At 48.6% G+C, this 17,500-nt stretch overlaps 1 protein-coding gene across 1 annotated transcript in view; it reads left to right on the top strand.

The window, feature by feature from the left end:
- Positions 1-17,500, top strand: part of ccser1 (coiled-coil serine-rich protein 1) — a gene marked incomplete at both ends in the record, with an annotated part of 103,031 nt that overhangs the window by 28,206 nt on the left and 57,325 nt on the right. Inside the window, 2 exon segments of the mRNA XM_084439646.1 lie at positions 2,325-2,499; positions 10,656-10,733. Coding sequence (XP_084295772.1) covers positions 2,325-2,499; positions 10,656-10,733 — 253 coding nt within the window.

Below are 17,500 nucleotides of genomic sequence, written 5' to 3'. Positions count from 1 at the left end.
TCTGGTCTCTCTCTCTCTCAGGTCTGGTCTGGTCTCTCTCAGGTCTGGTCTCTCTCTCTCTCAGGTCTGGTCTGGTCTCTCTCTCAGGTCAGGTCTGGTCTCTCTCAGGTCAGGCCTGGTCTCTCTCAGGTCAGGGCTGGTCTTTCAGGTCTAGTCTAGTCTCTCTCAGGTCAGGTCTGGTATGTCTCTCAGGTCAGGGCTGGTCTCTCAGGTTTGATCTGGTCTCTCTCTCGGGTCTGGTCTGGTCTCTCTCTCAGGTCAGGGCTGGTCTCTCTCTCTCAGGTCAGGGCTGGTCTTTCTCTCTCAGATCTGGTCTGGTCTCTCTCTCAGTTCAGGTCTGGTCTCTCTCTCAGGTCAGGTCTGGTCTCTCTCTCAGGTCAGGGCTGGTCTCTCTCTCAGGTCTGGTCTGGTCTCTCTCTCAGGTCTGGTCTCTCTCTCAGGTCTGGTCTGGTCTCTCTCAGGTCTGGTCTGGTCTCTCTCTCAGGTCAGGTCTGGTCTCTCTCTCAGGTCAGGGCTGGTCTCTCTCAGTTCAGGTCTGGTCTCTCTCTCTCTCAGGTCAGGTCTGGTCTCTCTCAGGTCTAGTCTAGTCTCTCTCAGGTCAGGTCTGGTCTGTCTCAGGTCAGGGCTGGTCTCTCAGGTTTGATCTGGTCTCTCTCTCAGGTCTGGTCTGGTCTCTCTCTCAGGTCAGGGCTGGTCCCTCTCTCTCAGATCTGGTCTGGTCTCTCTCAGTTCAGGTCTGGTCTCTCTCTCAGGTCAGGTCTGGTCTCTCTCAGGTCAGGGCTAGTCTCTCAGGTCAGGTCTGGTCTCTCTCTCAGGTCAGGGCTGGTCTCTCTCAGTTCAGGTCTGGTCTCTCTCTCTCTCAGGTCAGGTCTGGTCTCTCTCAGGTCAGGGCTGGTCTCTCAGGTCAGGGCTGGTCTCTCTCAGGTCAGGGCTGGTCTCCCTCAGTTCAGGTCTGGTCTCTCTCTCTCTCAGGTCAGGGCTGGTCTCTCAGGTCAGGGCTGGTCTCTCTCAGGTCAGGGCTGGTCTCTCTCAGGTCAGGGCTGGTCTCTCTCAGTTCAGGTCTGGTCTCTCTCAGGTCAGGTCTGGTCTCTCTCAGGTCAGGGCTGGTCTCTCTCAGGTCAGGGCTGGTCTCTCTCAGGTCAGGTCTGGTCTCTCTCTCAGGTCAGGGCTGTTCTCTCTCAGTTCAGGTCTGGTCTCTCTCTCTCTCAGGTCAGGTCTGGTCTCTCTCTCAGGTCAGGGCTGGTCTCTCTCAGGTCAGGTCTGGTCTCTCTCAGGTCAGGGCTGGTCTCTCAGGTCAGGGCTGGTCTCTCTCAGGTCAGGGCTGGTTCTTTGAAGCGGCGTCACACCCTACTGCTAATTAACAACTGTGTTTGAGGAGGAGCAGAACCTCTCCACTCTCACTCCCTCCTGTGAGAGACAATAGAGGGATGAGATGAAAGGGGAAAAAGGCGGAGAGGAGAGCAAAAGAGAGTAATGGAAAAAGGAAAGAGAGCGAGAGAAAGAGAGAGAGAGAAAGAGAGAGACAGTATGCCGTGATGCTAATCTCTGAGAGGAAGTAATGAATCACGGTGGTTGTCGGGACGATAATTAAACGTTGCCTTACACCGCCAAGCAGTGTTTCTGATGTTGGCAGTTGTGTGTGTCATCTCCTTTGATGTGTGTGTGTGTGTGTGTGTGTGTCTGCGCACGCGTGTGGGTGCATGTGAAGTGAATCCTGGATGAATACCTACTCGAGCCGCCTGACGCGCTTATATTATCATCACCATCATCATCATCATCTCCATCATGGTCATTTTCCGAGACAGTGTGTACTAGAGCTGTGATTAAAAATGAGTAACCTGTCTTCCTGCGCCCAGGTAGCTACTACAGTGAAAAGAACGTGACGTGTGTGTGTGTGTGTGTGCGCGTGTGATGTATGAGACGAGGCCCGCGTGTGAGAGAGATCAGTCACCACAGGAAGTGCTCAACGCTCCGTGTTAATCACTCAACAACCTTCATTAAAACCGTCCGTTCAGAGATCCCAAGACACGTTTATCGTTGGCTCCTCATGTGCCTGGTGTGTGTGTATGTGTGTGTGCGTGTGTGTGCGTGTGTGTGTATGTTTGTGTGCGTGCGCGTCTTCCAGTCCGTCTGTCTTTTGGCGAGTGTGTGTGCATGCGTGTCTGTGTGTGTGTGCGCGTCTTCCACTCCCTCTGTCTTTTTGGCGTGTGTGTGTGAGAGTGTGAGAGTGTGTGTGTGTTTGTGTGCGCACATCTTCCCCATTCTTCCATCCCCGCTGGTGTGCAGGCACCAACCCTGTCTCTCTCTCTTTCTCTGACCTCCAGGGACGCCTGCCGCCCCACCTCGCTGCTGCCTGCCGACTGGTGCCTGGGGCTGGGGCTGGGGAGGGAGGAGGACCCCCCGGTCCCCGGCCTGGAGGCCCTCCCTCTCAGGCTGATGCAGCAGGACTGCACCGCTGTCAAGACTCTGCTGCTCCGCCTGCGCCGGACTCTGCAGGAGGTACACACACACACACACACATGCACGCACACATACACGCCCACGCACGCACACACACGCATGCACACACACACCCACGCACACACGCATGCACGCACACACACACACACACACACACACACAGGAGGTACAGTATAGGAGAGACACACACTCATGCGTGCACGCGCACACACACGCACACCACGCATACATTCACACACGCACACACACACAAACACACACACACACACACACACACACACACAGGGGGTAGGTCGGACACGAGGAGACGGTAGATGCAGAAACAGACAGCTATTCTAAGGACATCAGACTAACATAATATAAGTCGACTTTTATTGTACCTGAGGGGAAAATTGTCTTAGACACACCATATGCCGCTGTCTAAATATAAAACAAGACCATAATGTGTGTTCGGTACATGAACGTTGTAGACTGCTGTCCAGTTGCGTTTGGGGGCGCCAGTTGTCATGGTGGGACCCGAAGGACAGGGGGCAGGACTGAGAGACTCGCCCCCCCATCCAGCGGCACTCAACTTAATCAGAGGCTGCTACTCAGGATCGGCTACTTAGCCTTCAGGAAAAAAAACTATCAAAGATCTGTTGATTTAACAAGATTTGTGCATTTGGCAGTTGGAATAGGAAAGCTCCGAAGCCTGTTAAAGATCAGCAGTCCTCCTTCAAGGTTCTTGTAATTACGTATAGAGCCCTACATGGTCAAGCACCTGTATATCTGTCTGATCTGGTCCATGCACATGCTCCCGCAGGTCACTGAGGTCAGCTGACCAGGCTCTGTTGGTTGTCCCTCGAACCAGGCTTAAGACCAGAGGTGACAGAGCCTTTGAGTCTGTGGCACCTAGACTGTGGAATGCTCTTCCTCAGGACTTGAGAGCTGCGACCTCTGTGGACATTTTAAGAAGCAGCTAAAACGCTTCTGTTTAGACAGGCATTTGTTGAATTAATTTGACTATTTTTATGACTTTTGACTTGCATTTCTCCTGAGACAGCTTCAGTCCATATTCCTTCAACCTTTGAAGGACTTGCGTCAGCCGGCGATTCGTATTCCTCAAGGGTGTCAGAGAAGACTATAAGGTCGTTGATTAAAACCAGTGCTTCTTTCCGGTTGAGGTCCCCCGTACATCTCTCCATTAGTCTTTGGAATGAGCTGGGTGCGTCCGTGATTCCTTGTGGCATTCTATTGAATTCCCAGAAGAGGACACACAAAGGCAGTTTTTTGCTTATCAGCCTCTTTCATCTCAATCTGGTAATAGCCTGACTTCAGGTCGAGGATTGAAAACCAATTTGAGTCAGTTAACACTGAGAAGACCTCGGATGCGTCATATGCGTCTTTTATAGTCTGGGAGTTGATCTTCCTTGATTGGCTTGATTGACTCCTGCCTTTGGCTACCAGCCTACTTAAAGCTTGTTAGATGCAGCTGGGACTATAGGGCTGACGATGGTCTGATGCCGAAACGTTCCTTTCTATTTTGTTATCACTTTGTCTCTCTTTGCACTGATGTTGAATAAATACCCTATTTGTTTTGCATCCGAATGCCTCATCTGTCGTTAGTGTGCAAGCCTTTATCTCAAGAGTCTTAAGAACTGCTCGGTAAACATGAAGTGCTGACTGAGGAATGGTTGCCTTCTTCTGGGTGTACTTACTGTATGCAGCGTTCCAGATAGGTAAGTTACGATTTCAAGTCACGACTCACGACTTCATAGCGTTCCAGGCAAACTGTCTGAGTGCGTGGAATTCTGGATAAATGTAAACAAGCCAATATGGCAAAGGCTTGAGATTTGGCACATTGTCAGAGCTGGCATGCTTAACATTGTATGCCTAATTTCGCTATTCTAAGAAATCGTACGTTACATAATTGTATTTAATTGATAAATCGACTTTTCACCGTTTGCATGGTCAAGTTCAGGTTTACCTTAATGGTAGCTAGCTAGCGCTAGCTATCTCTTGTCAACATATTTGGGCATCATTACATACACATAGCAGATTGTAGTGCATAATCGTTTGTATTATTTTGATTACAACGTACAAATGTACTTTACGTTGCCCTAAAGTTATCTTTGTTGCCGTACTCATGTGGGCTGCCATCTTGTTTAGAGGGCTGTGTGACGTCAGAGAGTGCAACTGGGAGTACATCGATCTGATACGAGTTCACGGGTGGGAAGTTACAGGTTTGACTGCCATTCCAGTGCATTTTCATGTGTAGAAGGTCGGAAAAACACGAGTTACGGGTTGCCTGGAACGCGCCATTAGCATACAGTGTGCCTAGAGAGTTAGTGGCAATGAGAATCTGGGGCATGTTAGTCATATCTGGGACTATTAACGCCAAAGTAGGAATTTCAGCTTCAATTCCCATAAACTCTTAAGGAAACATCAGGTTCAGCTCCACATATCCAAGGTAAGGCACGGCTTGTCCATTTGCTCCTTCAACTTCCAGCAGGTCATTCAGCAACTTCATTGGGTGATTTGACACATTTTTTTTCCACAGAATGACTGGGGGATTGTGGTCACTTGAGATCCAGTATCCAGAAAGCAGCTGATCTCTTTTCCTTCAATCATGATCTAAGCTGTGCACCTCATTCCTACTAATCCCTTTGGCAGTTCACTGGACAATGTTCCATTTTGAGCACACTTATTGGTCACTCTCTACATTTTTCTAGGACGTTTCTCTCTTCTTAGTCACTAATTGCCCTTCAACAGAGACCGTCCACAGTTTAAACAATCCCATTGCAGTTGCTTCTCTTCACACTGGTGTCTCTTCGACCAGGGCCGGGTTTGGTTCATTCTCACAGCCTGGTGCGATATGCCCATCTTCTCCACAACAAACAATACCAAGGGCGTGTCCGGCTAGAAGTCGGCCCGCTGCGCTTTGGCTGATCTGCCGTTCTCGTGATTTCCTTTCTATCTGATGGTTCTGTGTTCGAAGTGTGATCATCTGAGCTCTCTGATCTCTCTGGGTGTCTTCAGTGCGTTGACCTCGGCCGCTTCAGGGTGTTTGGTCTTGGTCTTTGGTTTAGGCGGCGTCTGCGTTGTGGTAACTTGAGCCTGGAGCTTTGCGACTTGCCCCTCTAAGTGGTGCTACTGCTGGCCAAAAGTGTGTAAACACTATTTAGAGCACGCACTTTTAATGTGATGTCGGAATCACAGGAGCTCTGATACATGATGGGCAGAAAAAATCTCAATGTCTGCATGGCAGAGCCGTCCTCAAACTAAATTATTAGATGTCGGTGGAATCGTGAGTCGGGGTTATCAATATGCAAGTAACGATTAATAGGACCAGAAGCTCTTTGTCAAGGGTAGACCGTGTGATGCCACTAATAATGACAGAGTTAGGGATGTCTACTTTTTCAGTTTTCACTATATCCATTTTGAAGTTTTCTTTAATGGCTGCTGTTACTGTAAATATGTTGTTGAGTTTTGTTTTTAGAGGTGTGATCACTCTTGGTGCAACACAATCTCGCTCCTGGCTGGCTCACCACAGAATTGCTACTGTAACAAGTGCTTCGTAATAACACTGCTACTAGTGTGGATACAATTAAATAGGTATGGACCAGATCAAAGACAAAATTCGACTACGGAGAGAGATGGTTGACACAGCAAGAATGAAACAGAAACCGGATCTATATTTCAAAGGTGAGGATTTTTTCTCTCTCTTTCTTTCCTGATTTTTTTCCCCCTTACCTCTTATTTTTATTTTAACAAGGAGCTACAGTATAACCAGCAACAGTTAAATGACTCAAACTCAACAAAGAAAAATAAAATAAATTTATCCCAAGACTCTTACTCTTATCTCTGTCTCTATTTTATTCTGGTTTCACTAGATTTACCTATTTTGTCTTTGATATGCTTTCTTTTACTTTTAATAATTGTCTGTTGGTCTATTCCTATTATATTTCATTTACAGTATATTTGGGTCTAATTTAATTTGACATAGGTTATGCTGAAAACCAGAACGTTTAGTTTCAAAGCAGGACTTAAATCTTAAAAACCTAAAAACTTAAAAACAGCTCAGAGCTCTTTAAGAGTGCCTTATCTAAAGGAAATGTACACAGATATGTGTAATACAGCACACACACATTAACAGTGTGAATATGAACCCATTCATTTGCCTAATTGATTGTCAGTGCAATTCAGTTCAATCCGTGTGGTTGCTGGACCACTTGTAGCTGGCTTTCAGTTCGTAGGATGAGAAGCAAAGCTTCTACAGCGTAGTTGAAAGGCACACTCAGGTAGTCAGAAAGCACACTCAATTTTCTCTTCTCACACTTTGCAGGTCGATCTCTTGGGTGGCTCGCCAGTCTGCGCGCCGTTGTTGTACTTCCAGGAAGGACGAGCAGGAGGGCAGACGAATCCGGGATCCAACATCAATTCGAATTCAAACCATACATACAAAAAAAAAAAAAACGGCCAAGGGAATTGTTCAAAGTTGTTTGAAGTTCAATGCTCAACCAAGCTTTTGAAAAAGAGATTTGCTCTTCACTCAGACCATAGAGAAATATTGCTAATCCTTGTTGTCTCTTCGTAAATCTTTGGTCAGTTACTGTATCAATCAATCATTACAAATACATACAAATACAAATAAAGCTTTGATTGATTGATTGAGTTACTGTATCACTAAAATCAGATTATCTGCAGTTCTTAAATTCACTCGCATCTCACTTCAAAAAGCTAAAGTTCACTCAGATATCTTGGCTTGACCGCTGTCAATCTGTCTCGCCTTGAAAAAGGGAGATTTTTTTCCGCTCCAATGTGTATAGCAGGAAATGAAGGCGGGATTTTCACCTTATTAACAAATCCAGCTAATTCAGAGCAATTATCGCCATTCTCATTGGTCTATAAATCTTTGTCAGTTTCTCTTTTTTTCTGAACAATTTTTTCTCATCATAGATCTTAAATCATAGATTTGGAATGGCCGTATTTCAGTCATTTGTTACTGGTTATTTATAAATTATCTCTATTATCTATTATCTCCATTATCTGTTCACCTTCTGTGTCTTGGAACCTTGGGCTACAGCTGTTTCCTGTGTTTAATTTTGTTGATTCTTTGTATGCATTTTAACCTGTGTGAAGCACTTTGTGAATCCTCTCTGCAAGAAGTGCTATATAAATTAAATGTACCTCCTCTCCTCTCCTCTCCTCTCCTCTCCTCTCCTCTCCTCTCCTCTCCTCTCCTCTCCTCTCCTCTCCTCTCCTCTCCTCTCCTCTCCTCTCCTCTCCTCTCCTCTTCTCCTCTCTTCTCCTCTCCTCTCTCTTCTCCTCTCCTGTCCTCCTCTCCTCTCTCTTCTCCTCTCCTCTCCTTTCCTTTCCTCTCTTCTCCTCTCCCTCTTCTCCTCTCCTGTCCTCTCCTCTCTTCTCCTCTCTCCTCTCCTCTCCTCTCCTCTCCTCTCCTCCTCTCTCTTCTCCTCTCCTGTCCTCTCCTCTCTTCTCCTCTCCTCTCTCTTCTCCTCTCTCTTCTCCTCTCCTCTCCTCTCCTTTCCTTTCCTTTCCTCTCCTCTCCTCTCCTCTCCTCTCCTCTCCTCTCCTCTCCTCTCCTCTCCTCTCCTCTCCTCTCCTCTCCTCTCCTCTCCTCTCCTCTCCTCTCCTCTCCTCTCCTCTCCTCTCCTCTCCTCTCCTCTCCCTCTTCTCCTCTCCTGTCCTCTCCTGTCCTCTCCTCTCTTCTCCTCTCTCTTCTCCTCTCCTGTCCTCTTCTCCTCTCCTCTCCTCTCCTCTCCTCTCCTCTCCTCTCCTCTCCTCTCCTCTCTCCTCTCTCCTCTCTCCTCTCCTCTCTCCTCCTCTCCTCTCCTCTCGTCTCCTCTGGTCTATCATTTGACTTCATTATAGCAATGCGAGTGTCAGAAACGTCCAGGGAAGCACAGGCAAACAGTCCAGTGATATCTCACTGTTGTGGAGATGATTATCTCTCGGCTAATGGCCCATTTGCAGAGCAGTCACACATCACTGCCAGCTCGGTGCTCGTAGCGGTGTTTGTTTAAACATTTTGAATCTCTTCTGCGGCTGTCACATATTCCCAGAGCTCTGTCAACCCACGGTTCTGGCAAGAGGAGATCTCCACATCCCGGGTAGGCTACCCGCGCACTTCAAAACGATTCTCGGAGGCGTTCTCGCAGGGTTCTTCCGCAGGGACAAGCAATTTGGGAAGCTTTTTTTTTCACCCTCTCTCCGAGCGTGTACGTGTCACAGGGGACACATTAGTCACAGAGGGGAGCAGGTGTTGTTTTTGTACCTGGGGGAGTCTGGTCCTGACGCCCCCCATCGCCGGAGCCCACATCGGAGGCGCCATGGCGGAGCGCAGCAGCTGTGATGTCAGGCTCGTCTGCGTCCGCCTTACTCTCCATCTTACTGGTTCGCTCTCACCCTGGGACCAGGAGCCACATAAAAAAACAGTTAAGCAACAATTAGAGGCTGAAAGAGAGAGAGAGAGAGAGAGAGGGAGAGAGAGATAGAGAGAGAGAGGAGGGGGGGGGCGGGAGAGATGAGTACATAACAGAAGAACATGAATATTAAAGAGGAGATTGTTTGCCCTCTCTGCTAACTCTCCGTTCTCATTAACTTGCTGATTTCCCGCCCCCCCCCCCGGTCGCGTGTGAGAAACAGTCTTCCTCCTCCTCCTCCTCCTCCTCCTTCCTCTTCCCCCTCTTCCTCCCCTTCCTCCTCTTCCTCGTCACGTTTCGTCTGTCTGACCTCGAGATGTTGACCCCCCTCCCCTCGCCGTGTCTCTTCCACCTTCTAAAGGTCTCCCACTAAAATCCTCTCACTCTCTCCTCTCTCTCTCTCTCTCTCTGTCTTACCTCTCTCTTTCTCTCTCTCTCTCTCTCTCTCTCTCCCTCTCTCCCTGTATTTACCTCCTTCTCTCTCCCTCTTTACCTCTCTTGCTCTCCCTCCCTTTTCTCTTCCCACTTCTTTTCCCCTCCTCCTGTTCTTACTCCATCTTCCCTCTCTCCTCCTCCTCTCAGCCCCGCCCCCGCCCCCCCCCCCCTCTCTCCATCTGTTGTGTGTTTTCCTCCTGACTTTGAGACGGAGGATAAAACATCTTTATGTTCCTCCATCCCTCCATCCCTCGCTCCATCCCTCCCTCAGGATGGCTGGTTTCTGCCGCGTGCTCGTCCCGGCGCGGGCTGCAGCTGCGGAAGGGGGCCCGCGCATTAAAGAGCGCCAGGCCCCCCCTCAGTTATTTGAAGCAATTTCATTTCCTGATTGGCTGATCTGAATGTGATTAAACGGCGTATCAAAGTCGCTCTGTTATTCATTCGTCTTCTCTGGTCACCGCGCCCGGGGCCGACGGCCGTAACGTCGTTAATACCCGTTCTTTCAGGGCATTTCTGAGAGAAAATTGAAAAGGTTTTCCTTTTTTTCCCCCTTTTTTTTTGTAACCGAACCTCATCTAATTGTCTGGACCTTTCTACGTTGGCCTGCAGGAGAGATGTGACCTTAAAGCAGAGAACGTGTGCGATACACATTGATCAGAACGAACATACTGCACCTTTGAGACTGAATAGAAAAGTTACTTTTAAAGGCCAGCCGGTCCAATAATGATATGTGAAGTTTATACGTCTTAACTTTCCAAGCACCGTGCAGGCTGTGTACTCTAGCGAGGAATAGCGCCGCTTTGAGACTGAATACCGTAGCGAGAGAGACAAGAATACAGAAGGCTAAGCTTCGCGAGGAACGATGGCTCCTGATCAAGGCTGTGGATCTACTCAGCGTTCTTTCGAGCGTTCTTTCAACTGTTTTCTGAAGGTACTGAGGGCTCGTAGGCGCCTTTAAAGAAAAGCACCTCGTCTGTTTTTGGCGCGGCGCGTTCTGTGTTTTTTTTTCGAGTCAAGCAGAGGTCTCCGAGACGCCTCAATTAGAAAAGTCAAACTTTGGAACACTTCGCCTGGATCTGCTTCGCTCCGCACAGTGAAATGCTTACTCGCGGCAAACCCCCTCGCAAAAAAGACTATCAACACACCCTAGATTCAGAAATACAGTATTTGAATACATGACATAATATACTGTATGTCATCTATCCAGTCCTCTTCAAGCTGCACAGACTTCCGGGGTTAGAGGTCAATGTGAATATGTTGATATGCTGATTCATGTTAATATTGTACGTTGATTGATGTTTATATTAACCAATCACCCCCCTTCCCTTCTCCCGGCAGAGCGCTGAGACCAGCCCCGCCAGTAGCCTGCACTCTTTACCCATCAGCCCCTGCAGCGAGAAGTCCCTCCCCTTCAAGGTAACCATTGATACACATCCCACAGTTCACCTCTGCGGTCGCCGGAATGCTCTGGATGTCGCGTCAGTCGCAGAGACCGCTGGTAGTTCCCTGCTCGAGAACGCACAGGCGAACAGCAATGGCGGTCGGACTCAGCAGTGCTCCGGCCGCTAGGTTCAGTACCCCCTGCCCTCAGTAAAACCCTCACGTCCTCGTAGAGGAGGGACGAAACTCGGTACCAAAAAAGTCTCGGTCGTATTTCGTTCAGTAAATAAAAGTTTGACGCCATCTCGTCAGGCGTCGTGGGAGACTGCGGAATTTGAGCCAGAGAAGTTTATCTACGTCACGCTCTGAGACGTCTCCGGCGGACGCATTTAGACCACCGGCGCGTCCCCTTTCTAAACGGCGTGAGACGGAATGCGGAAAGCCGTCGGCTTCGTGTCCCTCTCTGTTTTTCCCGGCGTCTCCCTCCATTTTGGGGCTCCTTAGAAAGCCCGAGCTGGCTCCGTCAGCCTGACAGATGGGCCTGAGTCCCCCTCAGTCAGGCGACAGGCGGGAAGTTGATCTTTATGAGATCGTCCTGCTTATCTCTGGGGGGGAGAGAGTGGGGGGGAGAGAGAGAGGCAGAGTCTAACACGGGCCTTCTCTGGTGGCAGGAGAGTTTTGTTGCGTTAGTGGAGCAGAGCAAGAGTGGAAATGGGGTCTGTGTGTGTGTATGCTGTATGTGTGTGTGTGTCTCTGTGTGTGTACTGTGTGTATGTGTGTGTGTGTCTGTGTATGTGTGTGTGTGTGTGCGCGTGAGTGTCTGCGTGTGTGTGTGTCCTCTTTACTGATCTATATGGAGCAACAGAACCAGCAGGAGAAGTGTATCACAGGAGGAACGCCATGTGACGCACTGCCCCTCACACCCTCTCATATGAAGGGATGGAGGGATGAAGAGAGAGAGGGAGGGAGGGAGGGAGAGGGATGGCAAGGGTGTGTGTGTGAGAGAGATAGAGAGTGCGCGAGCGAGACAGAGAGAGAGAGGGAGGAGTTCGAGAGGGGAAATGTGAAGAAGGAATCAGCGCATCATCTGACATTGTGTTGGATGACACAGGAGGAGGGGAGGAGGGGATGAGGGGATGAGGGGAGGAGGGGTGCGGAGGGAGAGAGAGAGAGAGGGGGGAGGGGCTTGTCCTGACGTTCCAGAAAACTCGGGCTTTTAAAAATAAGCCGGGGAGCCCACCCGAGACGAAGCCGTGTCACTCCGTGTCCTAGTTCCGGCAAAGTCTTCCTGTAGCGAGAGCGTTCGCTATCCCTGCCGCCTGTTTAATTAGCGCCCTCGGATACCTCTGGCTCCCGCGGTGATCTCCGCTCGGCTCCGCCCGCTCGGCGCGGGCCAGGGAACGGGAACACGGCTCTCTCTCTCTCTCTCTCCCTCTCTCTCTCTCTCTCTCTCTCTCTCTCTCTCCCTCTCTCTCTCTCTCTCTCTCTCTCTACCTCGCTCTCTCTCTCTCTCCCTCTCTCTCTCTCTCTCCCTCTCTCTCTCTCTCTCCCTATCTCCCTATCTCTCTCTCTCTCTCTCTCTCTCTCTAACTATCTCTCTCTCTCCCTCTCTCTCTCTCTCTCTCTCTCTCCCTCTCTCTCTTTCTCTCTCTCTCTCTCTCTCTCTCTCTCTCTCTCTCTCAGCGCTCCTCGATACGAGCCGGTAGAAACGGAAGCGCGCTCGGGGCATCGAGCGGAGCGGAGAGGAAACGCCGAAGCTCTGCCGTCTGTTTGTTTGTTTCTGACCCCCCCTTCCCCCGGCCCCCCTCCCCCCCTCTTTCCTTCACACTCCGGGTAACCTCCAGAGGGCCCCCCCTGTCCTCTCCTCTGCGTGAGGAGGCAGTAGTGGACGTCACCAGCGGGTGGCCGGTGACCTCACGACCCCGTCACAGACACACAGGAGGTGCAGATAACCTCCGACCTGGTGTTGCTCCGCTGTCTGCCTTCCGCCAACCTGTCACTGTCCTGGCAGTCTGAGTACCCAGAAGCCCCCTCTGCAGAGAGAATGTCTGGGAACAAACGATGATATTCACCAGCGGGTAGACACTTAGATTGTGCACGGAGGATGGTTGGCTCTCATGACTGGCTGTTCAAATGCAGCTGGATTTAAAAAGTAAAGCGCTGGCTCCACCCCTGTGCCCATGTTTTGTGGCATTTGACTCCAGACTACCGTCCTGGTAACGTGACAAACTGGACCATGTCCTAGTAACATCACAGACTGTCCCTGTTCTGGTAACATCACAGACTGTCCCTGTTCTGGTAACATCACAGATTGTCCCTGTTCTGGTAACATCACAGACTGTCCCTGTTCTGGTAACATCACAGACTGTCCCTCATCTGGTAACATCACAGACTGTCCCTCTTCTGGTAACATCACAGACTGTCCCTCTTCTGGTAACATTACAGACTGTCCCTCTTCTGGTAACATTACAGACTGCCCTTGTCCTGGTAACATGGTAAATGGTAAATGGACTGCACTTATATAGCGCTTTTCCACATTAGCGGCACTCAAAGTGCTTTACAATGGCCTCTCATTCACCCATTCACACACACACTCACACACCAATGGCGGTAGCTGCCTTGCAAGGTGCTAACCTGCTCATTGGGAGCAATTTGGGGTTAGGTGTCTTGCTCAAGGACACTTCGACATGTGGACAGTCGGAGCTGGGATTTGAACCGCTGACCCTTCGATCATTGAACGACCCGCTCTACCAACTGAGCTACAGCCGCCCCTAACATGAAAGACTGTCCCTGTCCTGGTAACATCACAGACTGTCCCTGTCCTGGTAACATGACAGACTGTCCCTCTTCTGGTAACATCACAGACTGCCCTTGTCCTGGTAACATCACAGACTGCCCTTGTCCTGGTAACATCACAGACTGTCCCTCTTCTGGTAACATCACAGACTGCCCTTGTCCTCGTAACATCACAGACTGTCCCTGTCCTGGTAACATCACAGACTGTCCCTCTTCTGGTAACATCACAGACTGTCCCTGTTCTGGTAACATCACAGACTGCCCTTGTCCTGGTAACATCACAGACTGCCCTTGTCCTGGTAACATCACAGACTGCCCTTGTCCTGGTAACATCACAGACTGCCCTTGTCCTTGTAACATCACAGACTGCCCTTGTCCTGGAGAGGCCATTGTAAAGCGCTTTGAGTGCCGCTAATGTGGAAAAGCGCTATATAAGTGCAGGTCCATTTACCATTTACCATGTTACCAGGACAAGGGCAGTCTGTTATGTTACCAGAAGAGGGACAGTCTGTGATGTTACCAGAAGAGGAACAGTCTGTGATGTTACCAGAAGAGGGACAGTCTGTGATGTTACCAGAAGAGGGACAGTCTGTGATGTTACCAGGACAAGGGCAGTCTGTCATGTTACATCACAGACTGTCAGAAACAACGAGGAACAGTGGAGAATAAGGGCAGCTTGTGCGGCGCGTGGAACCGCTGGCAGCCTGCTGTAGCTCCCTGTCTTTTTCTTTTCTTAACTTCTCTTGGCATTATGCTGCAATTGGTAAATTAGCTAAATCAATGTTCTGCTGTGCATGATAATTAAGGGTTAATCTCCCCAAAACAGACCAACAGGATAAGATTATTACATTACAACATCTTTTCTTTTCTGCAAGCAATTTCAAATTGCCTATTTGTCATTTGGCAAGTAGATTAAGAAAGTGTTAATAATTGCACTTGTGTAATTATGTAGCCTATGTTTACTACATAATACTAAATATTCAGCTAAAGTATACTGATAGCTTCACATGCTGTACCAACAACAAATTCTACCGACATTGGTCGTGTGGTGGTCGTCATTACGTTAAATCCATTCATTGATTATGACTAGCGTCTAGCTTGTTAAGCAGGTGGGCAGTCGGCTAATTTATGCTCATCTGTTTGGCGCTGTATGAGACTTACCTCACAACAGATACAAATAAATGCAAGTTATAGTTTGGCAACTGAGGCTTAGGGGGCAAACAATACACTTGTTGAGGAGATGTGTGTTGAGGAGATGTGTGTGCTGTGCGCAGTACTGCTCAGCTGCTGCAGCGCGCCTCCGTTTGTGTCCGCTTTGCGCGTTCACGTTGACAACGGAGGAGAGGGAAGGGAGGGGCACGGGTGTGCCGCGGGCACGTGTGGGGGGAGATGACAACACATTTGGGGGCATTATTATTACACACTTTTAATCGAGACTTGATCGATGTCACCATGGGACACATACAGTAGCTACTCTGTTAAAAACAAACAAACAAACAAACAAAAAAAACACCAACTTTCAAAAGGGCACTTGCCTGGTCCAGAGGGCAAAGGGCAGGTGCTCTAGCACCACCTAGTGTCTATCTGTGCATGTCCCTGGTCCATACAGTATAATAATACTGACTGGGTGGCTGACTGACTGACTGACTGACGGACGATGAGGTGGGTGGAGAGATAGAGAGATAAAGTGATAAAGTGAAAGTGTTTGGCTCTCTTCCTTTCTCACCCATCCCTCTCTCTCTCTCTTTCTCCCTCTCTCTGTGTCTCTGTGGGCTAGTTCAGAGATAAAGTCTTAGGTTTAATTAGGCATTCCCCTCAGGTCTGGGTTTTGACGATGTGTCAGCGTCCCGGCTTCCTGTTTACTCCCTGACCTCGGCGGGTCGCGACCTCTGGAGAGACGTACTGTCAACGAGGTTCCGGCTCTAACATGGACCTCGGCCCACTGGGCCGCCTTAAGGGCCATTCATGTTGTCAGACAAAATGATTACATCAATCAGACAGTTTATATTGAACTGGGGTGTCGTAGATAGGGCCTTGCACCTCTGTTGTTTGCCGTTTGGCGTCCTTAATAGGATTTATTTAACCAGTATTACCCGGAATATGGCCCATGACTTCAAACTCAGACTTGAAATATGTACAGTATTTAACCCAGCTCTAGACTGCGCCCTCCTGGCTTTGTACCACAAACAACCTCATTGACCGGCGGATACTGATCCCCCCTCTCTCTCTCTCTCTCTTGAGATATATACAGTATATTGAGTTGAAAATATATATAGTATTTAAATATATATACAAAATATATACAGTATTTAACCCAGCTCTAGACTGCGCCCTCCTGGCTTTGTACCACAAACAGCCTCTTTGACCGGTGGATACTGAACCCTTCTCTCTCTCTCTCTCTCTCTGAGCTAGCGTAGTACTGTATGTCCCAGTAGACCGCCTGCATTTCAATGTGACTTTTCGACTTGTTCTCTCCACTTTCCTCCGCCGGTCTTTTGTTGGTGTCGCCGTCTTGCGATATTACGCTCAGAAGTATATCTGTGAGGACCAGCGGGTCGACCGGCAGCGTTTCCTCAGTGGGTATTTGATGACGGTGTGAGAGCACAAGCCCCGAACAAAGCCAATAACCCCAACCTGAGAGCAGGACACACACAAACACACACACACTCACACCCGTCTTGTGTGTGTGTGATGGGCAGAGGTCAGAGGGAAAACAGTGAGGGTTCATGCTGAGCTGTCTAACGGTCCGCTTCTCGCTCTCTCTCTCTCTCTCTCTCTCTCTCTGTCTGCACATTCACACACTCCGCGGCCTTCAGCCCCCCTCTCTCTCTCTCTCCATCTCTTTCCAATTGTCTTTCTCTCTTTGTTTATCGCTTCGTGTTCTCTGTCTCTCCCCCTCTCGCTGTCTGTCTCTGTGTGTCTCTCTCTCTATCTGTCTGTCTGTCTCTCGCTGTCTCTCTCTCAGTAGTACTGTCTGGGAGCTCATTATGCAGTAGATGTAGTAGTTCTTAGTTCAGCCTCTCAGCTGCACAGCAGAATTAGATGAGAGAGAGAGAGAGAGAGAGAGAGAGAGAGAGAGAGATAGATGGATAGATAGATGGATAGATACTCTAGATAGATAGATAGATAGATAGATAGATAGATAGATAGATAGATAGATACTGTAGATAGATAGATAGATAGATACTGTAGATAGATAGATAGATAGATAGATAGATAGAAAGATAGATAGATACTTTAGATAGAGAGATAGATAGATAGATAGATGGATAGATATATACTGTAGATAGATAGATAGATAGATAGATAGATAGATAGATAGATAGATAGATAGATAGATAGATAGATAGAAAGATAGATAGATAGATGTCAAGAGAGGGAGAGAAATGGAAATAGATGGAGGGAGGGGTGGAAAGTGAGGGAGAGAGAGAGGGGCTATAAAGAGAGAGAGAGAGAGAGAGAGAGAGAGAGAGGGGGGGGGGCTTGTTAGTGGATCTCAGCATGGCTGGTAGCTGAAGTTTCTCATCAACTGTGTGTTTGGCAACTCATGGCTGTCAGAACAAGGGCATGACTCCCTCAGAACTGGCTGGATATTCTGGGAGCTGGGGGCCAGACTGAATACTCTCAGTTGTTTGACCTCTTCGATTTGTATTTATAATTTTATTTATTTAAACATGGTTTAGTGACTAAACCATGTTTAAATAAATAACATTATAAATACAAATCGAAGAGGTCAAACAACTACTAAACTTTAGTCTGTTGAGACATTGGTCTCTTTTAAAAAGACACCCCGTGAACAAGCAAAGGATTACAAAAACAAACAAACAAACAAACAAACAAACAAACAGAGTAGTCCTGTGGTGGTACAGTAGGATTGGCTGTGTTTATGGCTAGAGCTCTGGCCTCGCTTTTAACGGCTCTGTACTACTGTGGTAGGGAAGTAGTGTAGTAGGGTAGTAGTGTAGTAGTATAGTGGTGTAGTAGTATAGTATAGGCTTAAAGTAGTG

This window comes from Borostomias antarcticus (assembly GCF_949987555.1).
Source record: "Borostomias antarcticus genome assembly, chromosome: 6".
NCBI classification, from domain to species: Eukaryota; Metazoa; Chordata; class Actinopteri; order Stomiiformes; family Stomiidae; genus Borostomias; species Borostomias antarcticus.
This window is presented reverse-complemented; position numbering and strand designations above follow the sequence as displayed.